The sequence below is a fragment of the Canis lupus genome, chromosome 14 (assembly GCF_003254725.2).
Source record: "Canis lupus dingo isolate Sandy chromosome 14, ASM325472v2, whole genome shotgun sequence".
Lineage (NCBI taxonomy): Eukaryota > Metazoa > Chordata > Mammalia > Carnivora > Canidae > Canis > Canis lupus.
This window is the reverse complement of record NC_064256.1, coordinates 37,242,253-37,268,610: the sequence shown is the minus strand read 5'-3', so window position 1 is coordinate 37,268,610 and position 26,358 is coordinate 37,242,253. Positions and strand designations below refer to the sequence as shown.

General features: G+C 34.4%; 1 protein-coding gene across 7 annotated transcripts in view; it reads right to left on the bottom strand.

The window, feature by feature from the left end:
• Positions 1-26,358, bottom strand: part of STK31 (serine/threonine kinase 31) — an 86,725-nt gene that overhangs the window by 39,203 nt on the left and 21,164 nt on the right. For all 7 annotated transcript variants that reach the window (XM_025464387.3, XM_049093715.1, XM_025464388.3 and 4 more), the window contains 13 exons: positions 25,032-25,147; positions 22,605-22,764; positions 19,676-19,798; positions 13,116-13,295; positions 11,406-11,522; positions 9,701-9,820; positions 8,283-8,414; positions 6,983-7,084; positions 5,053-5,133; positions 3,088-3,213; positions 2,164-2,289; positions 1,901-1,987; positions 1,086-1,235 (listed from right to left, as the gene is read on the bottom strand). In XM_025464387.3, the coding sequence (XP_025320172.1) occupies positions 1,086-1,235; positions 1,901-1,987; positions 2,164-2,289; positions 3,088-3,213; positions 5,053-5,133; positions 6,983-7,084; positions 8,283-8,414; positions 9,701-9,820; positions 11,406-11,522; positions 13,116-13,295; positions 19,676-19,798; positions 22,605-22,764; positions 25,032-25,147 (1,620 nt within the window). The remainder of the gene's footprint in view (positions 1-1,085; positions 1,236-1,900; positions 1,988-2,163; positions 2,290-3,087; positions 3,214-5,052; positions 5,134-6,982; positions 7,085-8,282; positions 8,415-9,700; positions 9,821-11,405; positions 11,523-13,115; positions 13,296-19,675; positions 19,799-22,604; positions 22,765-25,031; positions 25,148-26,358) is intronic.

Genomic DNA, 26,358 nt, shown 5'->3' with positions numbered 1-26,358 from the left:
ATATCCAGAATATCAAATTACAGAGACAGAAAGATTAGTTTTTTCCAAGGGGCTGAGTAAAGGAGGAAATGGGGAATGACTATAAATTTGTATAGAGTTTCTTTTTGGAGATGTTAAAAATGTTCTGGAATTAAATAGTGGTGATCAATATACAACTTTGTGACTACACTAAAAGCTAGTACTGAACTGTGAACATTTATATTACGTGAATTGTATTTCAATAAAGTTATTTTGAAAAAGAAAACTGCTCCCATGTGATCGTGTATATTTTGAGCCTTCCCATTCTATTTAAAAAAAAAAAAAAAAAGCACAATATGCTCTTTCATTGTCTGATATCTCCTACGTCAAAAAGTTCCTCTTCTGAGGCACTAAATATTATGACACCAAATTAACAGCTAACATAATTGAATCATCACTTAAACTAAGTGGAAAAGTTCAAGGTTCCAATCTTTAAAAAAAAAAAAAAAAATGGTGGGGGGATCCCTGGGTGGCTCAGTGGTTTAACGCCTGCCTGCCTTTGGCCCAGGAAGCGATCCTGGAGTCCCGGGATCAAGTCCAAAGTCAGGCTCCCGGCATGGAGCCTGCTTCTCCCTCCTCCTGTGTCTCTGCCTCTCTCTGTATCATGAATGAATGAATAAAAAAGGAAAAATTCAAGGTTCCTAAGTTTCTAAAAATATTCCATTAATCAAAAATTAGCAAAGTATGTATATCTATATTTAATCTACTGGTGGGGGAGGGCACCAGCAGAGACAAATGTCCATCTAGTTTTCCTTGTGTATTTCCAAGCAATTAAATATTTATTGATGATGATAAAAGAAAGTAACAACTGTTGCTGTCAGTGCCATTGACTGTAATGTTAGGTTACTCCTCATATTTAAAAAGTTAAAAAATATAATGCACAAATTTAGAGACTCTTATTATAATCCCTAGCTGGTAACAGTTAACTGCTTACCCTACATGACACTACATGCCTTAACCATGACAAAGATCTTATAATAAATTACCATACTATGTAAAAAGCTGAATTAATGTCTAATAATATTAAATGAAGTCTAGAACCTATTTGTAAAACCACAATATATTACCACAGATTTGGTGAAGTCAAAATCTCCAACAATTCCTTGTTCACGATTTAAAGCAAATACATTGTTCTGATGAAGTGATCCATGAATTATGTCAGCCTTGTGCAATGTATGTAGGCCCTGGGCAACACCTTTCATGACCTTTAAAGCTTCCTACAGATAAGTACACACAAAAGAAGTCAGGAAGTAGGCAAATCATTTTAATACTTGAACTTTTTTTAATTAAAAGACTTTTCCAGAAGTGAGTAAACCTTCTTCCAAATCAACCTTTAATAAGAATACAGAATAGAAAAAGAATAAAAGCCAGAAGCCCAGATTATGTAACATCATATACATATAACTTAAAACACTGCAGTCCCTATGAAGACGACTTATACAAATAATGAGCATAAAATTAGCATCTAGAAAATACTAAATTTAGTGTTTGTAAGAAGAATCAGGGCATCCTCTATTTTTACTATTAATCCAAATTTACAATGCAAATTAAAGCTGCCAGTTAAGCATTTATAATACTAAGCACTATACTACGCAATTTACACACAGCACAGTTTAATGGTTATAAGCAAGCGCTTTGGTAATTTCAATCCCCATATCTGCCTCTTTGTTGAGGACCATGTACAAGTCCCTTAATCTCTGTGAGCCTTATTTTTCTCATCTGTATATAATGGGATAAGTCATATCACAGGGCTGATGTGGCAATTACACAGCATAATACCAGTCAAAATTTTACATAGTACATAAAGCATATAGCATGTCCTTTAACATTCGGTGTTACTTTCCCATTTAATATATCCATGAAAATAGTGTTTTTTACTTACTTCTGAAGTTAAAGGCACACTGGCTTGAACAGCACTCAGGTTTGCCCTAGGATAGTATGGGACCATCAGATAAACCATAGGATCAGACTAAAAGCAAAACAGAACAAAACTCAAAGTGAAAATTCTTCAATGTATTTTTAGTATACACTGATTATACAAGATAACTTTTTCTTTACATTAAAAGGAATAAACCACCTCTCTAAAGCTTGGAGCTAAAACTTATTGTAAATGTTTTCTGCAACACACAAGCATAAGAACTTTACCTTACACAAAAATAGGAATATCAACGGTAGTAACCCAGACCCTTCTTTAGCTTCTCTCCAAGCTCTGTGGTAGGCGGCTGCTCTCTGAATCACCCTAGCTTCTGTGTCCACATCCACAGAATAGCCCTGGTACCAAAAAGAGAGGCAACTGTAATTCCAACATTAAAAATCTTACTCTAATTATATACCATTTCAACTTAAACATAGTATTTTTATAGAAGTTAAATTACATCTAATTTTATTTTTTAATTGTATAAGTACCTGTTCTGCTTTGAATGCTATAATTTAGAAAGGAAAAAACAATTCTACCTGTACCTTAATATACATTCTATAATGCATTGACACTTGAGCAAAATTAATTATCCTACTATGATCAAGTTTCCTCAGATCAATAAAGAAATCAAAGAACAGAAAACTGTATTGGTAAAACAGCTAAAATTTCAAAGAGAGTGTAAGTAAAGGAAGAATTTTATAAAGCCTTTCTATAGAATGTAGTGGGTTCATCCAAAAAAGAAAAGCCAACTATATCCTATTAAAGGTATGTATTATTGAGGGAAATGAGGGAAACTGAATTCAAAATTAGTTCTGGCAGCCAAACTGGAAACATCATCATAGTGCCAGTCAAAACATATAATTTTTTTTTGAGAGGGGGAAGGAGAGAGATGTGGGGGAGGAGAAAGAGAAAGAATCTCAAGCCAGCTCCATGCCCAGAGTGGAGCCTGACATGGGGCTCAATCTCATGACCCTGCAATCATGATCTGAGCAGAAATCAAGAGTCTTATGCTTAATCAACTGAGCCAGTCAGGCGCCCCTCAACTTATACAATTTAGAAAACAAGCAGTGGGTTTTCACTTTCCTGAAAAGTAATAACCACCACTCCCCGTTATACTTCTGAATCTTCCATAGATCAGAACTTAAACTTACCTTTAAAAGAATTATTTGCCCATTAACCTCAGAACAAACCAAAGGGCGCTTGCTGCTAAGTTCCTTCATGGGCTCAGCATCAAGAAGATCCCGTTCCAAACTCATAGTAAGAAGACCACCAGAGTTCTAGGCACAAAGTTGTATTACAGTTAAAGAATGCAAACCATCCCAGTACTTTTAAATCATCAACATAATTAGCTACGCGCTAGGAGATGATTTGGACATCATCAACTGTACTGGAGAAACCAATAAAATAAAAATACTGAAAGCTTCCTAGTTTTTCTAGTTGCTGGCTCTTGAACTCCTCTCACTTTATGTGTAATCAAAATACATTTAATGACTGCTACTGTTCTAGAACAAATTTCAAATATGACTGGGATTAACCAGATATGCACCCAAGAAAACCCTGATGTTTACTTGGAAGACTTCACGTGTTTCTTAAAAATATTAAAATGATAGATACAAAAATAGTTGTAGAATGAGAAGTCTAAAAATTATGACTACTATGAATTCTAACACTTCTACCTCTGAAGTAGAATTCTCAAAAGTGAAAATGGCTTTCAAATATTTTAATTCTATTAGATATTTCTGCCACTTTTTAAAAGGAATAATTTTTTTGGATAAAATCTATCAACATTTTAGATCAAGGTAAGCATTATTGTGGTATAGTTTTAGTAAGGGGTTGTGAAATTGTTTTCTGGTTTTTAGTTTTATGTGTTGTCAATATTTTTAAGTAAACCACAAAATACAATCAACTTACAGGAGTTTCCTGCACAAACATCACAGTCAAACATCTTAAAATCATTAAAGGAGCCTATCAGCTACGACTAAAAAGTTTTATAATCTTCCACAGTAAAGAGATTAGCATACTTTTAAAAACTAATTGTCAAATCCTACACAGCACCACATACTCATCTATCCTACATGAGAGAGTGTCTAAGCTAAAATTAAATAACTGTGAAGAAAATCTCACATTATTTTAATGTCTAGTCTGGAAAAATCTTACAATAATTGCTTTAACAATTTAAGGGGACTTTAATCTTACATATTCATGACTTCATAAACTCTATATAACCATTTCTATACTATAGTCAAGCTATTATCATGAATTTAATGACAATCTTAAAGAATAGAGTTTCCATCTAGTCCCTCATCCTTAGCAGGTAATATAAGACACAGAGGTAACAGATTCTACTCTGAGAGCCAGTTTACCAATCCTGCTCCATACAGCTCTTCTGTCAAATATGTTGATTATCCAGGCTTTGAATCCTGCCTGCCTAGAAAACTATGGCCATGTCAACATCTCTACTTAACCAATTCTCTAGAATTCTTTCCCACCTGCTCTAACTGAAAAGATATATTCTGCTTAAATTCCTCATGACTGTCAGCATCCTCCTTTTAGTCTAACTGTTGAAACAACAGCTAAAATTGCTTTATCACCTCAAAAAATAAACACCTGTAATTCAAACAAGTGCAATGTACTGAATGCAATGTACACATGCAATGTACTGAACAGATACAAGGAAAAGAGGAAACAGAGAAAAACACGCAAATTAATACAAACATTAGAATACAGTATGCCAATACTATTGTTTTTTTTTTTTTAACCTTTTTTTTCTTAAGACTTTTTACTTATTTGAGAGAGAGAGAGAACATCCATGGGAGGGAGGAGACAGAGAGGAAGAAGCAGACTCCCTGCTGAGCTGGGAGCCTGATGTGGGGCTCAATCCCAGGACCGTGAGATCATGATTTGAGCCAAAGGCTGATGCTTAACAGACTGAGCCACCCAGGTGCCCCAATACTAAAGACAGTCTTAAAGAAAAGTTCTAACCATGCCCAGAAGTTATTCATCAGGAACATCTTCATAGTAAGGATATCATAAACTTAATAATTGACACACGATTTTAATATCATCACTTTTCAACCTTCTATAGAATAATAATTCTCAGGGGCAACAAAGCTTACCATGTACTTAAGTAATCCTATTTCAGGATAAAGCAGAGGCAACTCAGGGAACCATTTCTGCACCAAGCAATTCAGCTTCTCCTAAATTCAAAAAATATTTTTTATTAAGAATCAATATATATTTAATTGTGACATGTTGCCCTTCAGGAAAAAATAACACAAAATAACAAAAAAATCTAATAAAGCATCTCCTTTATTATAAATCTAACAAGATACACAACCTAATAAGATGTATAACCTAAAATGATATATAATCACTGATTTTGCCTTCTACTACAAGAAATATCCAATAAAAACCAAGAGCCATCTTGGGTCAAAGTTACCATCTTACTAACAGAAGAAAAATTTAATTATCAATTTTAAGCTTGGTATACGTATATGGGCACAGTATTTTGCCTAAGATCAAAGTACATATTCACTTCCAAGCTAACATGAAAATATGTGTTTAATAATACCAATTTGCATCATAAAATTGTCATTTCTCAAAATATTAAGACCACACTTTTTAAAATAATAGCTATTTAGAAGGGAAAAAAATCATAAAAGCCTTGAAAGAAGAAACAAATATGAGGCTCTACAAAAGCCACTTTGAAGCAAATATGAAAAATGAGGCTCCTTAGAAAAGTCATTTGTCACATTTATTAAGTAAAACTTCTAGGCACTTGTGATATGACTGGAATATGGCTATTTTATTCAAGGTTCATAAGCTGAATAATTAAACACACATAGATGAGTTTGCTAAATAAAGCATAATAACACTTAAAATGTCTATTATTCTTTTTTATTTTATTTAAACTCCATTAACATAGTGTATTTAGTTTCAGCCACAGAATTCAGTGATTCATCAGTTGAATGTAACACCCAGTGCTCATTACACCAAGTGCCTTTCTTAATGCCCATCACCCAGTTACCCCATCCCTCCTCCCACCTTCCCTCCAGCAACCCTCAGTTTGTTTCCTATAGTTCAAAGTCTCTTAACGGTTTTTCTCCCTCTCTGATTAATATAGATATTGGAATACAATATTATTTTCATTGTATTTTTATTGTTCAAAGTAGTGTCTACCTTTATTCCACCATTACATCCCTGAAACATAAAAATTTTATTTTTTATTTATTCATTCATTCATCATTCATTTATGAAAGTGAGTGAGCGAGCAAGCAAGGAAGCAAGCACGCACTCAAGCAGGAGGGGAAAGGCAGAGGGAGAGAGGGACGGAGAATCCCAAGCAGGCTCCACACCCAGTATGGAGCTTGACACAGAGCTCATTCTCACAACCCTGAGATCATGACCTAAGATGAAGTCATAAGTCCAATTAATGTTCAACAGACTGAGCAACCCAGGAGCCCCATATTTTTTCCATTTTAAAGAGAAAATACACTGACAGACTCTCCCAAGGCCACAAAATACTAGTTATAAGAGTGGAGACTTAAAGATGTAACTCCCAAAATTCAGGCAGTTGCATTGCTATATTCTTCAACTAAATTACATTGCTCCATTAATGTTTTCATTGCAGCATTAGGTTAAAAGAGTGTTGACTTAGATTTTACTAAAGGAAAAAAATCTTTATGTGAAACAGAAATCAAGCAGCATGTAAAAATATATTTGTGCTCTAATCTCCACTCTTGTAAAAATAGGCAGAAAGATGACTAAAAACAAGTGAAATGTTAACAGTGATTACTACTGTTATAACTGAATGGAACAGCTGATTACAGGTGATATTTTTTCTTCTCTATAATTTTCTGTAATTTCCACATTTGGTACAGTGGTTGTGAATTATCATCAGAAATGAATTTCTAAATTCACATAAACATTACTATGCAAACATAACTATGCCAATATAATCCACAGCCTTGTCATTATAGTCCACTTCATAAAATGGCTATGTGAATTCAATTTCTACAAAAATTCAGAACTTCGAAGAATACTTACATATTCCTCCTGCTCACGATAAATTTCGTGAAAGACACTATTACGCAACTGAGTTATTTCTTGTTTTATTTTCTCAATTTCAGATCCATCATGGTCATCAGACTTTAATCAAAAAGAAAAAAGTGACCTTTTGAGCTTATTAAAGTAGACTGAAAACAAATCTTCCTAGTAAGAATGTAATTTCTACAGCAAATCACTGATTTATATGTTTCTTTCCGTATCTAGCACCTAACAGACCTTCATATCACTTGCTGACTATATATTACTCTAACAGTGAGACTTTTCCCAAACCTACAAAAAGGGGGATAAAAAGATCAACACAGATTTTACTTGTCTCTTAATTTGCTGTAGATTTTCTCTAAGAAGATGACCAACTGCCATCATATAGTAAATGTCAAGAAGAGGAACCAGAATACAACTAAATTCCCTGGAATTGTTTTCTACATGAGATCTATTTAAAAAAAAAAAAAAAAAAGTAAATGTGTCTATTAGAGGAAAGACAATGTAGGACTCACAAAGACTCCATAAAACTCCAATGATAATAAATAAGCCACCTTAAAAATGTCGTATTTCTCCAAAAGTTAAAAAAATTAAACTAAAAAAGACCCCCACTCCCCAGTCCAGAATAGGACAAAAAACTAGAAAAATCTTAAACCATTAAATCAGTCTCACTCCAAGTCCAATTAAGTTCTCCAAAGAGGAAGAGATAGATCAAGTTGGATTAAGATATAATATAGATCCCTTTAGTTCACAAATCAGTCCTGAAGGGACACAAATAATTACCAGCTTATTCAGTTTCAAACCAAAAGGTGAGTCCAGATTAGAGTGTCTGAATTCTTCCAGTTCTATTATATGAAAACGACGTAGAGCATTTTCGAGGAATGGTATGTCCAGCCATTAAAAACAGAGCCAACAAAAATATCATGATCTTAAATTCTACCTGTAGGAGAGTACCTTGCAGGTAATAGGTTTATATTATAATAGGTATTATAGTAGTCTAAACCAAAATAATTTTTAAATTGTTCTAAAATAGTTGTTACTAAAAACAAAGGCAGCCATGTAAAATGTTTTCAAAGAACAGTTAATGACATGGTACAATGTTGACATCATTAATGTAATAATCTTATTTACATATACAGAAAAAAGATAAAATACATAAAACAAAATGTAAGTAATGGTTCTATTTTAAGGAATGTATTTGTGCATGACTTTCAGATAGCAGAGTAAAATAAGATACACACAGAATTTTGTAAAAACCAAGTGTTTCAAAAAAAAAAAAAAAAACCAAGTGTTTCCTTACTTCTTCCAAATTATTCTTTTCAACCAATTTCCATCTCAGTCGAGCTTTTAAGTTTTTCAGTGTCTTTTTAATGGACAGCAAGTGATCCACATTGGAGCTCTTGTTTAAACATTCAGTAATCTGCTTCTTAAACTAAGAAAGAAAAGGAGTTATTTTATTTTCAAAAGCGACAAAAATATTTATTGAAGTCACTTACTGACCATTTATTTCTCTATCAAGATTCAACTACTATTTACTGAGTTCAGATTGAAATAAATTCCACAATTTTCAAAAAGATAATCTACTAACTGATTTCTTAGTTATCCACATTTCTATTCAGGAGAACATGAGTCCCAGCAATCAGAGTAGCAAAGTTAAAAGAAATATTTTCAAGCTGAGAACTACTGTGAGACACCTTTGCTAGATATGATGTAAAGTGAATCTTCTAGTAAGAATATAAACTAAAATTACTTTTCCCCAAAGTCGTGTGACAATACGTATCAATTTTTAAGAATGTTGATTCCTTCTGACTTAGTAATTAAGAATTTTTAGGAAACTATCTGAAGATTAGTACAAAGATTACGTACAGTGTTGATTATGGTTAAAAATGACTGGAAGTAACCTAAACATCTAACACAGATGAAAGGTTAAATAATGTTGTACATCTATGCAGTGATGATGCTTTAGTTGCTCAAAATGACAGTGTAGAGGAATCATGAATCATATGGGGCAGTTTTCATAATATACCATTAAATGAAGAAACATTTTCAAAACAGTTTACAAAATAATGCAATGTACATGATATATGTATGCATACAAAAGTCACTATCCATAAAGAAAACACTCTGAAGTTAGCTCTGAGTACCTCTTAGGCTAAGGAGATTATAATCAATGTTTTTATTTCTTCTTAGCTTTCTGTATTAAGCAAATTTTCTACTATACATCTGTACAGGCATAAAGATAATGATGGTAAAGGTTAGGTTTTATAATTTTTTTAAGGACTTATTTGAGAGGGAGCACGAGCAGGAGGGTCAGAAAGAAACTGAGAGAGTATTCCAAGCAGACTCGACACTGAGAGTGGAGCTCAATGCAAGGCTCCATCCCACAACCCCAAAATCATAACCAGAGCTGAAACCAAGAGTCAGATGCTCAACAGATTGTGCCACTCAGGTGCCCCAGTCAAGGTTAGGTTTTGAAGTATACAAGGAAAGCAAAGATTTAAGACAATCCAAAAAATCAATATATTTTTATCAACTAAATCACTATTTTCACTATAGGGTGAATTTGATTACACACCACCTAATAATAGTTATGCTGTTTTTCTAGTAATAATAAATAATTACTTACACAATGGGTATTAAACTCCTTGAGAAAAATTTAAGCATTAAAAAACTCAAGGCATCAATATGGAAGACCAAAAAAATAAAGCATAATCCAACCTCAATACTGTCCTTATACTTGGATTGTACTGTAGCAATAAGCCTTTCCTCTGAATGGATCTTCTGTAGTATTTGACTGTATGTATTTAAAATGATCTCCTTGTCTGCATCACCGTGCTCCTAAGTGAAATAAATCATACACATGGAATTATTCAAAATGGAGTATCCAAAATAACTTAAACTTTCAATAACAATGAATAAACTTTAAAATGATGCCTTTAACAAAATTCTATTTCCATTTCAAAATATTTCTTAAACATATCTTTTTCTAGACAGAAGAGAGACTGATGTTAAAGATGTTCATATAGAAAATTTTGCTCCCATTACACATTATCCCTACAAATTTCTAGAGCAGTGTTAAAGGAAATCAGGGATATCACTACACTAAATTTAAGAACTAAACAACAAATACAACTCCAACACTTTATTTTTAGAAATCATCTATTAACACCACTTATAAAATTAAATCTGACAAAAAAAATACAAACTTCCAGCTATAAAATAAGTCATGAAGATGAAAAGTACAGCATAGAGAACCTAGTCAATAATATTTTAATAGTGTTGCAAAGTGACAGTGATGAAGCTTATCCTGGCGAGCGCTGAGTAATGTAGAGAACTGTTAAATTACTATGCTGTACACCTGAAACTAATGTAATACTGTATGTTAATCATACTTCAACAATAGAAAAATAAATAAAGCCTGAATAAACCATATAAATACTATTAAAGATATATTATTTAAAAATAGAGAAATATAGTAACATATATTTATTTTTCAATGCTAACCTGAATAAAACTGCAAAAAGTAAAAAGAAACGAGTAAAATGAACAATATAATCAATGAGACTTTGGTAAGCAGCCCAAAAGACTGGGAAAGAATCTCAGTGAGCAATAATAACATTACAAAATGCTTTTGAGGAGCTACATTAATTTTTAACTTGGTACAATAGAGAATATACATGGTACAGAAAGGAACTACTAATCAGTCTTGCATACACACTTCCAGAGGTTTCTCAGATTTTAATTTTTCACAAATTCTCAAGAGTCTTTTCTTACAGTCATTAGGTACGATGGACTCAAGAATCAAATGACATAGAAAGCTGATGTATTCAGATTAAGAGGAGTTTTCCTAGAATTAAACATTAGGTTTTATTTTTTTTAATGTGAAATGTACTATTAAAATGAAAACATAGGTGATGAGTATTAAGAAGGGCACTTATGATGAGCACTGCGTGGTATATATAAGTGATGAATCACTAAATTCTACTCCTGAAACTGGTATTACATTATATGTTAACTAAACAGAATTTAAATTAAAATTTGGAAGAAAAAAAAGTACATATGTAAAAAAGTGATGGTTATCAGAGGGGAAGGGGCTAAGGGGGTGGGATATATAGGTGATGGGGATTAAGGAGTGTACTTGTCAGATGAGCACAGGATGATGTATGGAAGTGTTGAATTAGCTGTATTGTATTCCTGAAACTAATAAAACATTGTATGTTAACTAGCATTAAAATAAAAACTTTAAAAAACTGAAATTATCACTGTGGAAGGGTAAGAGTTTGTATTGTGTTTGGATTAGAATTTGACAGTGTTACTATTTCAAACAGTAGAGGAGAACTAAGATCAGTCTTCATCCTTTCTAATTAACAAGAAAAATCATATTGCTTCAAAGGAAACAGTAATAAAGAATATCAACACTCACAATCAGAGATATCTCCAGTTCTTTGCAGACACTTGACTCAGTCTTCTCTAGGATTTCATCAACATTATTGATTGTGTCTTTAGAAGTTTGTGTTTCTTCCACAGAGAGATCAAAAGCCTCATGTGCAAAAAAAATTAAAACATGAAAGGAATTCATTTAATTATTCCAATTAGTATTGTATCCTTAGACCTAGAGCAGAGCATTAGCCTATGCAATGGGCAATGTGGAGGAAATAGGAAACAATAAGGTACTGCCCTCACGAAACTTACACATCAAAAAAGAAAAGGCACACACATATTACATACATAAAACAGATTTTTTTTAACATAATCTGTGGGTAAGAGACATAAGAGGAAAAGTATGGAAAAGAAAAAAACAGAAATAAGACCAAGATTCTGTGAGGAATAGTAAAAGCAGCACTCTGATTAAAAGCTGGTAAGAACCATAAACGCTCAGGTAAAAAATTTAAATCTGATAGGTAGTAGGCAGACGATGTCAGCTCTTTAATAAAAAAAAAAAAAAAAAAGAGGCATATGATTATATCTGTTACTTAGTGATGATATGCTAAGTATTTAGGAATCTGGAGATTAAAAATTAAAGATTAACCCAGATGACTTCCATCTCATTGGGAAAACAAAGGTATTTTCTATCAGGAAACAGACTTTATAATCAAATGTTATTAGAATAAAATCAAGGGCCCAAATTATAACATAGAACATAAAAGTCATAAGCAGTCACCTTGATGTCAGACATTAGATATGTGATTACGGAGATTTGTTTTTAGGAAAAGCTATGGAAATGAAAGAAAAGGATACATTATAGTTAACCTAAGCAGAAAGACATTCTGATCAATAACAAAAGACAACAAAGAAATAATTAGTTAATATATCCATTAAAAATTACCAAAATGAAGAGTTCTGGAGGTAGCTGGAGATTAAAGACTCCCCCACCCCACCCCAAGACAAAGCTAGAAATGCATAGATGTAAATCATTCACACAGATAAATGACAACTTGGGTGTCCTTGCCCTTGCTGAGAAGGTCACACAGCAGACAGAAGAACAGAGAAAACACAGAATCAGTAATAAAGTGAGGCTGAAATTTAATTAGAATTCCAAATACATTAATGCAAAACCACATGCCTCAAGAGCTTTTGGAAAATTTTTTAGTTCTTAAGAACTAAAAAAGAATAATAAACAAAACACCGTATCTAATATCTAGTATCAACTGAGACTAGTATTCTCCATTTATGTTGGAAATATTTAAGATACCTAACACTTTAAACCTTAAACACTGCCAAATAATTAATATATTTTTAGCACAACCAGTTAGCCAACTAATACTAAAACACATGTTTTACTAAAAAAGAAATTAGAGGAAAGCTCTACTATCTGTATGTATATACAGACCCTTATCTCTACACCATTAACTACAGAATAATATACATTACACTTGTAATAAATTCCAGTGATACTATCTTATACCTACAATGGTTTATGAAGCTGTTTTTCATTTAAGTTCCTAGAGAATACAATTATGTAAATCCCCCACACCTCCATCCAAGCCCTGTTCCCCTTAATCCCTCTCTTCCTCTTCCTTTCTTCCCTTCAGAAAAGAAGTAAATTATATTTGGAAAATTATTCTTAAAAAACCCATATCCCCTGGTTTACACTACAACACCAAAACCACCACTGGGCAAGAGCTCTTATTACCTTTACAGTGTTCTGGAACCATGCTACAAGACGTTGTAGAGAAACTTCTGTTTCACTTCTAACACTGATGAATTCCTCTCTTTTATCACACTTCCAGTCATAAAACTTCTTAAGTATTTCTTCAGACTTTGTCCCTTCTTTGGCCTGTCCATACACTGCCTCTAAAGAGGTTGACAAATCCTATAGAAATATATTTCTCTTTATTAAAGTTTATTAACTTCATATTAGGATTCAAGCACTTACTAAAATCTGAAACAAAAAAAGTAGTACGTTGAATCCCTATACTTAAGCATCTTATAAATAAAACTTAGAAAAATTAGATATGAAAATATAAAACTACCCAGAAGGGGATTTATTTGGGTTACAACAGTAAAAGTTAGACAAAAAATTCCAATTAAGGAAGACCCTGAAAATATGTATGTACTTAATAAGGATTTTGGAAAGGACTAGGTGGCTCAGTGGTTGGGCATCTACCTTTGGCTCAGGTCGTGTTCCCGGGATCAAGTTCCACATCAGGCTCCCTGTGGCCTGATGTCTTTGCCCCTGTCTCTGTGTCTCTCATGAACAAATAAAGTCTTTGGGGGGAAAAAAAAAGAAGAAAGAGAAGAGAAGAGAAGAGAAGAGAAGAGAAGAGAAGAGAAGAGAAGAGAAGAGAAGAGAAGAGAAGAGAAGAGAAGAGAAGAGAAGAGAAGAGAAGAGAAGAGAAGAGAAGAGAAAAGAACTAAAAGAGACAAGAGAGCCTACTAGCTCTCCCTAGGAATTAAAGTCTAGAAATGTTGCCAAGACAAGAGGAAAACTTAAAAGATCCCAGAAATTTTTATTACAAAACTCTGAGAAACCCTTGGAAAGACAGAAGATAGTTGATGCTCAGCAATAAGCAAGTCACTGCAAAGCAGAAGGCCTGCCACCACAGCAGAAAATATCATGTGGGAAAAGAGAACCTTCTTCAGATGCCCTTCTCTCACACATTGGAAAGCAGTAGCACAAAGCAAGCAGCAAAGGGTTTATACAAGTAGAGTATAGGAACCTCAATGAGGCAAAAACTGATAACCATTACAAAAATGCTGGCCATCCACTAAGCATTTTCTTTCCTTTCCTTTTCCCCTGAATACCTGGTAGCATTTACACCCAAGGGTAGTAGCTCCTAGAAAAGAGGAGCTTAGGCAGAGGAACTGAGAAGTCCACTGAAGAATAAGATCATCTAGAAGAAAAGCCAAGGAGAAGTAGTTGAGTCCAGACTATAACCCTAGAAGCTCTGAGAAACAACCCCATCCTATTCCCTAAACCCACCTGAACTCTTTGAAGTTACGTTCCAAGCTTCCACCCCTCCCTAGAACCCCTCTACCACCCTACTTCATACCTACATAATAGCACAGGACTAAGCTTAGAGTTCTCCAAGGGAAATAGGAGATCTTTAAGCGGAGGTACAGAGGAGGATAAAATGTATGACTAATACAAGAACTCTGAAATGAATATAACTTATAAAAAAAAGCAAAATCAAAAACTCAAAATAAGCATAACAAACATTCTCAACGAAAAGAATATTAAAAACACAAAGCAAAACCAAGTAGTTACAAACAATAACCAACTGAAATTAACTGGTACAAAAGAAATAATCTTTGAAATAACACAATACGTTGACTAAATGGCAAAAAGAATACAGCTAGAGAATCAATTAGTGAACTAGATGGTTAAGTCAAGGATGCCTCAGATCCCTCCAAAAAGACACAGAAAGGGATAAAAAAGAAAAAAATGGGTGAACAATTAAAATATGCATGAAGAGGATATAACAAATTTAAATGTCCTTCTAATAGAAGTCCCAGGATAAGAGAAAAGGTAAATGGGGGGGGTGGGGAGATGGAGAAAAGAAAGATAGTATCGTAAGAAATAATTATCAAACATTCTCTAGAGTTAATGAAAGATATAAAATTTCAGACTGAATTAACTCATATTAAATCTAAACTTAAATATGGTTAGTGCAATTTAGGAACAAAGTCAAAACACTGAAGTTTCCAGTGGCTTTGGGAAGGTCACAGATGAGTAAAAATCAAACTGACAACAACTTTGGGAATAAGAAAACAATGGATTATTGTCAAAAGTTTGAAAGAAATATGGACTTTGAACCTACTATTTTATAGCCAATTAAACAACTGTTTAAAAGTACTTAAATGCAAGCATTTGTTTAAACCTCGAAATGTTTAAATATCCCGAGACAAGAGCACCTGGGTTTCTCAGTCGGCGAGGTGTCTGCCTTTGGCGCAGATTATGATCCCAGGATCCTGGGATGGAGCCCCAAATCAGGCCAGCTCAGCAGGAGTCTGCTTCTCCTTTTCCCTCTGCTCCTCATCGCTCCTCCACCCCACCCCCACCCGTCATGCTCTCTTTCTCAAATAAATAAATAAAATCTTAAAAAAAAGATAACCTGAGACATTTAATATTTTATGAAATCAACCACACAAAGACCTCTTTGAAAGTACTATTAGAAGGGATCCCTGGGTGGCTCAGCAGTTTAGCACCTGCCTTCGGCCCAGGGCATGGTCCTGGGGTCCCGGGATCAAGTCCCACGTGGGGTTCCCCATGTGGAGTCTGCTTCTCTGCCTCTCTCTCTCTCTCTCTTTCTCTCGAATAAATAAGATCTTTTAAAAAAATGAAAGTACGCTTAGAGAGAGGCACCTAGGTGGCTCAGTCAGTTAAGTATCCAACTCTTAATTTCAGTTCAGGTCATAATTTCATGAGACAGAGTCTTGCACTGGGCTCCACACTCAGTGGAGAGTCTGCTTGAAGTTTCTCTCCCTCTGCTCCTCTCCCTATTCACACGTACTTGTGCTCTCTCAGATAAATAAATAAATCTTAAAAAAAAAAATACTCTTAGAAAAAATACTCCAATACACAGAGAAAACCAAAAGATATCCAAAAACTTACGAAGAATGAGCAAATAACTCTAAAGTTTATTATCTGAGTTATCATATACAATATTCATAACACTCCGTGACTAAAACCTAAACAATTGTACTTGTCTGATCAGCTGATTTTGGGATGGGAAATACAAAGGTGACAAACACAGCCAAAGCAAGTGAAAATGTTCTAAGAATGGTGCTGGGAAAATTGGACATCCACATGCAGAAGAATGAAACTAGACCACTCTCTTGCACCATACACAAAGATAAACTCAAAATGGATGGAAGATCTAAATGTGAGACAAGAGTCCATCAATATCCTAGAAGAGAAAACAGGCAACACCCTTTTTGAACTTGGCCACAGTAACTTCTTGCAAGATACATCCACTAAGGCAAAAGAAACAAAAGCAAAAATGAACTATTGGGACTTCATCAAGATAAGAAGCTTTTGCACAGCAAAGGATACAGTCAACAAAACTAAAAGACAACCTACAGAATGGGAGAAGATATTTGCAAATGATGTATCAGATAAAGGGCTAGTTTCCAAGATCTATAAAGAACTTATTAAACTCAACAGCCAAGAAACAAACAATCCAATCATGAAATGGGCAAAAGAAATGAACAGAAATTTCACCAAAGAAGACATAGACATGGCCAACAAGTGCATGAGAAAATGCTCCGCATCACTTGCCATCAGGGAAATACAAATCAAAACCACAATGAGATTACCACCTCACAGTAGTGAGAATGGGGCAAATTAACAAGGCAGGAAACCACAAATGTTGGAGAGGATGCGGAGAAAAGGGAACCCTCTTACACTGTTGGTGGGAATGTGAACTGGTGCAGCCACTCTGGAAAACTGTGTGGAGGTTCCTCAAAGAGTTAAAAATAGACCTGCCCTACTACCCAGCAACTGCACTGCTGGGGATTTACCCCAAAGATACAGATGCAATGAAACACCAGGACACCTGCACCCCGATGTTTATAGCAGCAATGTCCATAATAGCCAAACTGTGGAAGGAGCCTCGGTGTCCATCGAAAGATGAGTGGATAAAGACGATGTGGTTTATGTATACAGTGAAATATGACTCAGCCATTAGAAACGACAAATACCCACCATTTGCTTCAACATGGATGGAACTGGAGGGTATGATGCTGAGTGAAATAAGTCAATCAGAGAAGGACAAACATTATATGGTCTCATTCATTTGGGGAATATAAAAAATAGTGAAAGGGAATAAAGGGGAAAGGAGAAAAAAATTAGTGGAAAATATCAGAAAGGGAGACAGAACATAGGAAGACTCTTAACTCTGGGAAACAAACTAGGGGTGGTGGGAGGGGAGGTGGGCGGGGGGGGGCGGGGGTGACTGGGTGACGGGCACTGAGGGGGGCACTTGACGGGATGAGCACTGGGTGTTATGCTATATGTTGGTAAATTGAACAATAAAAAATAAATTTATAAAAAAATGTTCTAAGATACTAGGGGTAGACAGTAGAAAAAGGGGAAGAAAAGAAACCATGATAAACAGAAACATGAAATAATTACAGAAATAAGTTCTAATAAAACAGTAATTATAATACATTAATCAAGTCATCCATCAAAAAGAAAATAAATAGGTGGAAAAATAATTTTAAAAGGAAACAATATTTTAACACCATAAAAGAAAAATAGGTTACATAATGGTTAAAAAGTTTAAGATACATAACAATCATAAATACATTAATACCCAACAATAAAACACTGAAATTTTAACAATTTAAAGAATTAGAACATACCACAAAATATATTAACTAGAATTTATAACAAAAATATCTCAAAACTGATAAACTGATCAGACCCAAAACCAAAGATACAGAAGATTTTTTTTTTAAGATTTTATTTATTTATTGATAGACACAGAGAGAGAGGCAGAGACACAGGTAGAGGGAGAGGGAGACGCAGGCTTCATGCAGGGAGCCCGATGTGGGACTCGATCCTGGGTCTCCAGGATCACACCTCAGGCTGCAGGCGGCACCAAACCGCTGCGCCACTGGGGCTGCCCAAGATATAGAAGATTAAAGGTTAAAAATAAAGCCTAAAAAAAAAAATTTAAAAAAATAAAAAATAAAAAAAATAAAAATAAAGGCTATACATTAGGAACTTCACACCAAGAATAACCAGAATATACTTTCTTTTTTAAGTTACAAGAACAGTCATAAACAACCAACCATGTATTTTAGACCACAAAGGAAGTCTCAATAAATGTTGAGGAAATCAGAAATCATGAACTTTAATTTCTTTGACCTCCATTATTGAAGTTTAAGTTTTATTTCTTAAGTATTTGAAGAATACAAGTAAATATTAAACAACTTCTCACCAAAACAGAGAGAAGTTTAAAGAATATTCTGGTGATCTAGGTGAACAGTAGGAAGGGAAACAAACCAGATATAGCAAAAAGTCCCATAAGATTAAACTTTAAGAAGAAAAGAGTTTTTAAAACGATATTGGTTGCAAACCTATGTTTACTAACAGTTCATGAGAAGAAATAAATCTTCACAGGGTAAAGTAAAAATTGTACTGTAGATAGGAACATTCTCACTGCCCTTTTGTTTGCAAAGTTTACTTCGCTATTCTTGAAGAACTTATACTATTACATGGTATGATCTAAACTATATCTTCTTCCAGGCAGACAGAGAGAGTGCCCAGATGTCCCTAAATATCCTTTTTTCCAACTCTCTAGCAAGCTCATTCCCTGCAGTCCAAAATAAGACAAGACTGTCAACTAGCACAGCCACTATTTAACATCGTCCTAAAAATATTGACCAAAGCAGTAAAAGTTCAAAGATACATCAAAAGGAAATGGAGAAGCAGGTTACTGCTTTCAAATGGTATGTCCACAAAGAAAGCTCAAAGAATATTAGAGAAATGAGAACTAAAAAGTTCAGGAGAGTTGCCAGAGACATCAATATATAAAAATCAACAGTAAAAATAAATACATACATACACACATATATATCTCAACAGTATTCTGCCAACCATTAAAAATAACTAAGGAATGGAAAGTAAGATAGTATCCACAAAAGTAACCAAAAGCATATATATCTTGGAGTTAAGTGAAGAAATGCCGAGGCCTTTTAGAGAATTATTTTAAACATCATTAAAGGACATTAAAAAAATATCTGAATAAGTGAAGAGAAAAATTATGTTAATAGGTGGAATGGAACACTGTCATGCCTGTTCACGCCAAATAAAATCATTGCTGAGATGGCAGGAGAAGGCTGAAGAAAGGTTCCATAACATCCTATAGCTATGGTACTCTAGCCCCTGATCCTGGATCAGGACTCCTCTCCTCAACTCTTGGCATGTGACCCTACTAGATTTTCTGCTAGAATCCAAAAGACAACAGGGACTCACATGCCTGCTACTACTTCTATCTTCATGAATTTTCCCAGTGAATGCTGCTCTAGCAAGCCTGATAGGTCTATTTTGCCTTATTTGCAGGATAGACACACATACGTACATAAACATTAAATTATGTAAAATTTTAATTCTATTAAGAAATTAGAATTCATCAAAGAAAAATTCTTGCAGCCATCATTACTATGTGAAGTCTCAAGGTAAATGCTAATTTCACCATCAAATGATAAACATTTTAATGTAAATATATCTTTTTGAATTCTAACCTGCAATGTTTTCAAGCGCTTATTAAGAGGTAACTCATCTACTTCCAGAATAAAAACTTCCATTGCCATGTTCAGCTTCTGTTGCACTTCGTTTCTTTTGGCAATCAAAATACTCCCTTCATCCTGAAGAAAGAAAACAAAGAATAACCATCATTAATAGTATATCAAGTGGGCTGTGGTGTTTTTTTCTTTTTAATACATTGACCTATTTAAAAAACAAAAACAAAAAAAAACCTGATGTCTTAGAGTAAAATTTAACATTACGTTCTCCAAACAGTAGCTTTTAAGACAAGTTATCTCTCTCCTGAGATCACCTAACTCACCGAGCTTTCTTTCCCTTAATTAGAAATGACTTTTAATAATCCTGCTCTAATTTTTCCCATTATATATGCAATGAATTTTTTCTTAAAAAATTATACAAGTCCTATTATTAATTACACACTAACTCCCTCCTGTTCCCATTCCACCTCCAATTCCTTCATCTACTTATCCTTCAAGATTCAGTTAATCTCCACCATGGTAAAAACTCCAATTTTAGGTCTAAGAGGCTATGTTTGGAAACAAGCATATGACAGACATCTAAGAATCTATGCATTAACTCTAGATAGTACTTACCAAACTGTATTGAAACTGTATGTATATCCCATATTCAAGAGAAAGGATCATGTCTTAAATCAATTTGTGTCTCTGCTACTATAATAGTTTCTGACACATACACTTAAAAGCTTGAATTTTAGAATATTCTTTGTGTAAGCTGAACCAGACCATTTTATAAGTATACAGGGAAAAAAAATAATCTCTTCACCGAAAATATACATGGCAATCAATTTAAGGTACTGTGCAAAATACACAAATGAAAATAATATTATTAAGACACAAGTTAAGTTCAGTAAGGGATATAAAATGGCGGGGCACCTGGGTGGCTCAATTAAGTATCCAACTCCTGATTTCACCTCAGGTCATGATCTCAGGGTTGGTTGTGAGATCAGGCTTTGCATTTGGCATGGAGCCTAAGATTCTCCCTCTCCCTCTGCCCCCTCTTTACCCCTTCTTAAAAAAATAAAGGCAACTTTAAGCAGCAGTTCTAACTCTGTATTTAATTCAATAAACCACTCTTCCATCTATCAAATGAACATCAGGGCAATGAAGCCTAAAAATCAGGGTACTTGGCTAGCTCAGTGGTTGAGTGTCTGCCTTTGGCTCGGTTGTAATCCTAGGGTCCTGGGATCAAGTCCCGCATAGGATCCCCATGGGAGCCTGCTTCTCCCTCTGCCTATGTCTCTGCCTACATCTCTGCCTCTGTGTCTCTCTCATGAATAAATAAAATCTTTAAAAAAAAAAAAAAGTAAGTCCTGAAATGTCAGCAGTAAGCAGAAACAAGTAAATGCTTTAAAAAATAAAAATCAGAGGCACCTGGCTGGCTCAGTCTGGAAAGGATATGACTCTTGATCTCAAGGATCATGAGTTCGAGCTCCACACTGGGTGTAGAGATTACTTAAGTAATTTTTTTTAAATCTACTAGAATACCAAGTCTTACAGCTACATTAAGCCCTCTTTCTCTTTCTCCTGAATCAAACCACAAAAACAAAAATTAAAATGTAGTTCTTTTTCATCTTATTACATAAAAATACATCATGAATTATTTTAATATTGACAACATAGTTTAATTAAGGAAAAAGAATACACTTTGCAGTCAGACATACCGGAGTTCAAATTCTGTATTAACATTTAGAACTATGTAATCTTATGTAAGCAATTTCCTTAAACCCTGTAGGTCTCAATTTCCTCAATTTTTTATTAATTTCTTGTAAACATTTTAAAAGTATAAGAAAAAGATTATAAAGTACCCATCACCTGTACTTCATACAGATACAAAATTTATTGCTTCTGTCACATTGTTTTCTTCCATAATCAGAAGTAAATGGTTAGGGTCTAACATGTAAAATGACACAAATATAATCTCTTCTCCAAATTTAACATTCCTGCCATTTCCAAAGGCCTAGTTATTCTGTTTCACTTCTCACTTAAAGCCAGCAAGGTTGCCAACTGGGCAACCTAGGCATGAACTGGCAATAAGAATTTCAGAGTATAATCCCCAGGGGCAGAAGCCACCAATAATTCAAAAAGGGGGAACTCCAAACACAAGTACAGAACTCACAGACGCTATGGAAAGCTATGATTGTGGTATCTTTATCTGAAAAATAAGGAGTTCTGTTCAGCTTAATATAATAATCTAAAGAAAGTTGTGATAGGCAATATACTTGTACCTATGCTAATAAAGATTTCATAGGAAATAATCTGTTCTTCATACATTCCCCTACCCACAAATAACCACCTCTCAGTAATGGGTAGCTTAAATAGCACTTAATAGTAAGGCCCAGTCCAATACTGCAACATAAAACACACCACTCAAATTCAAAAACAAGATACATTAGGTGTCAGAGCCATCCTCGCTTACAAGGTTCAACCCCCTCAAAAGCCACCATCTTTACAGGCACAGTTTCCAAGGTTCCTCAAGGATGGTATGTCCAGTTACAAAAGCCCCCACCAAGTATTTGTAGTTTACAGTTCCTCAAGTCTAGATATAAATTACTTGCTAGGACTTTTATTTACCTAACTATTGTTGCCTAGTAATATGACTAAAATATCATTTTATCAAATAACCAAGGGGAGAGAGAAGGAACTGACCAATGGTCAAATGCAAAAGGGGAAAAGATCTTGTTAACACTTTATCCACAATCACCATTTATCTATTCTACCTTTAACAAGGTAATAAAATTAGAATCAAATTATTAATATGAATATGCTATAAAAATTAAATATTTCATGCAAAGTATTGCTACAATATCTACAATCCTTCTGCTTTCCCAAATGATATCCCCTTATGTCCAACAAATAAAACCATAATAGAGAAAAAGTCTTGACCCACCACATTTTGACAAGTTTGTATGTTCTCCTGAGCAAGACTGTATTCTGCCCAAATTCTCTCTAATTCAGTCAAAGAAGCTGGGATGGTAAAGGACTCTTCTTCTAGCACTTGCATAGCATCTGAAAGGTCATTTCCAAAACGAACATTGATGTTGACACGTCTATTTAAAAACAGAAGTGAAAACGAAAAGATCAAGAAATTTGTAAGTTGATGTGAGAAAAAGTTACCCTTAAATAATAATTGTCTAAAGTTACTATTTTTAACACAGCTATGAAGAGATACTTGTTAAAACCTTATATAAAATCATAAATTAACTGGTATAACTTGTAATTCAAAATATATTTGATTGATGGGCACCTGGGTGGCTCAGTTGGTCAAAGTTTGACTCGATTTCAGCTCAGGCCATCAGATTGGGGTTATGAAATCAAGCCCTGCTTTGGGTCCCATGCAGGTAGGAAGTATGCTTGAGATTCTTATTCCCCCTCTTCTTCTGCTCCTGCTCCTGCCCCCCCTGCTCATGCTTACGTGCACGTGCTCTTAAAAATAAATATACATTTAAGAAAAAAAATCAAATAAAACTTTTATTAAAAAACTTTTACGTAAAGGAGAATTTCAAAAGTCTGCAGAACTTTAAATGATGTCAAATAAACCTTCAATTTTGGTCTACAGTTAGATTTCTGGACAATTCTTTAAAAATGTTAGATTTAGCCAATCTTGTTTACCAAGACTACAGGTACAGATTATGTAGCCCTAATACACAGACTAGCTTTTGTGGCATTGAAAAAGGAAAAGGAGATCCCTGGGTGGCTCAGCGGTTTAGCACCTGCCTTCAGCCCAGGACGTGATCCTGCAGTCCCGGGATCAAGTCCCACATCGGGCTCCCGGTATGGAGCCTGCTTCTCCCTCTGCCTGTGTCTCTGCCTCTCTCTCTCTCTATCATGAATAAATAAATAAAATCTTAAAAAAGAAAGAAAAGAAAAAGGAAAAGAAGGGCAGCCCCGGTGGCTCAGCGGTTCAGCACTGCCTTGGGTCCAGGGTGTGATCCTGGAGACCCAGGATCGAGTCCCACATTGGGCTCCCTGTATGGAGCCTGCTTCTCCCTCTGCCTCTCTCTTTCTGTGTGTCTCTCATGAATAGATAAATAGAATCTTAAAAAAAAGAAAAAAGAAAAAAGAAAAAAGAAAAAAGAAAAAGGAAAAGGAAAAGAAAAAAAGCAATCGGATAAGCAGGACAGCTAGCAAAACCAACAAGGTCCATCCATATTCGTTTCTCTACTTTCCAACTAGACTGCCACCATTCTAATAACACATCATTTCCTCAAAGATGTACCAAAATGTATTGGATTATTTTGGTCCTAAGTCTGTCTCATAGCTGTTCCAGTGTAGCCACTTCATTTTTGGTAATGCATCAAAAGTTAATTAGCCTCTAGAGAATAAAATGAGTCAATCTAGAGGCTTATAAACCAGATGCCAACTGATAGATTTATAATGGAGAATATAAATTTCCACTGGATAAAACACCAACACACAGTATTAATTCAGATAACATCTTCTAACTGTTTCAAAGTACTTGAAAAAATGAATTCCTGATTTCAGTTCTTAGTGTAGCATGCAAAGAGAACTAGGCTGTCTTGACAACTATTTTTTTTCCACATTCCAGAAAGGGGTACAAATTATCCCTAACCAACAATAAGGCAATCATCTATTAATATAAAATATCTACATAACCCATATACAGAGAAATGCTAAATATACTCTGCACAAGACTTTAGCTAACCAATTTCCTCTTTTCTGACTCCATGAAGACCATTTTCCTTCTGACTGTATGAAAACCACTTTTTTCTTTAAATAGTGTATTAGTTGGTAATTTAAATTACTGAAGTCTTCAGTTTGGGTATAAGCCTAAAAATAACACCAAGCAACAAAACTGGGCATAATAGTTTCACATCAAACTACTACTTAGAACTTGCGTTGATTTTAATTTCACTCTCATATAGGACACTGAACAATCTAACTCCATGTAGTGACAAAGGAATGCTAACAAAAACACTGTAAAATTCATCTCAGGAATAACTGTTTTTAGTCTCTTTCCTTAAAGGCATAAAAATATATAGATTAAATGTCAAAAAATGGTGGGCTTATAATTTAAACAAAGTACTAATTAGCAATTATTTTAAATTCTCCTTCTTGGGGCGCCTGGGTGTCTCAGTTAAGCACCTGAATCTAGTTTCAGCTCAGGGTCATGATCTCAGGGTTGTGAGATAGAGCCCTAGTCCAGCTCCATGCTCAACATGAAGTCTGCTTGAGACTCTCTCCTCTTTTCCCTCTGCCCCTTTCCTTACTCTTGTGCTCTCTAAGTAAATAAATAAAACCGTTAAAAAATCAAAATTAAACAAATTATCCTTCTCAAAAATATGTTTTTACCTACCTAATTTCTTTCAATATTTCAACCTTAACTGCCAGATTTTCCATTCTGGTACCGACACAAGTCTTCAGAGTGCTTTCTAAATGTTTAGTCAAATCCATGGTGGTCGCTTTCTCTTGCTGCAACAAAAAACAAGCACATCCTAGTGAGTCTCAAACAAGAAACTATATTTCTGTCACTTAAATGATCTTAAGCCATAACTAAAATTTTAAAGGTTAAAGAACACCAGAGTTGCCTGGCTGGCTCAGTTGGTGAAACATGCAACTCTTGATCTCAGGATCATGGGTTCAAGCTCCATGTTTGGCATAGAGATTACTTTAAAAAAATTGGGGGGCGCCTGGGTAGCTCAGTCAGTTATGCATTTTACTCTTGTCTTTGGCTCAGGTCATGATCTCAAGATTATGAGATCAAGCCCCACACCAGGCTCTACACTCAGTGTGGAGTCTGAGATCCTCCTCTTCCCCCTACTACTCCCTCTACTCATACTCTCTCTCACTCATGCTCTAAAATAAATTTTAAAATCTTTGAAACAAACTTTTTTTAATGTTAAGCCACAGGACAACTGATTTCCCTAGTAGCTGGGATCTGAAAAAGATAGTCTATTCTAGTTTTCTGTCTCCACACAGATGACTTTATTTCATCCTAAAAAGAAGCCAAATAGAAATAAATTTCACATATTTTCTCTCTTAATACTTAAATTTTAAAAAGATAAGTAAAAGATCCCTACAGACACCAAAAGATTAATGACTATTTTTTATAAAGTCCTGTGTCATTCTACATTACAAAAGAATCAAAAACATCACTTCACTGACTCAACCTAGAATAAATTCCCTGATTCTGAGTATTATCCCAAATACAAGTGTACCATGATTACCCAAAATAACGTATCAAGCAGTAATATGGAAAAACACCTGGCAGTTTTATTCTAATCATACTACAAACCAGCTATTACATAAACATTGAAATTTTACTCAGTATTTAAAAAAAAAAAAAAAAGAAATTTTACTCAGTATTTGAACACACTCTTTAGTACTCACATTCTCTCCAATTCTTTAGTTAAATAATAAGACAGAACCAGCACAAGCTGAATGCTTATTACTAGTATGCTACATTCAGGTATGCGCATGTCATTCTGCTCCCATTCATTGAACAGGATGACCATGAAGAATCAGTAATGACTGTTCTTAACTCTGTTTATATTACATGGAATTGTTATTATAATTACTCCAAAATTACATAAATCTAAGAAACAGGAGTGGGAAAATCAATAATTACATTAAATAAAAATTAGCTAAATGCTCCAATTAAAGCCTAGGAGATTATCACTTTG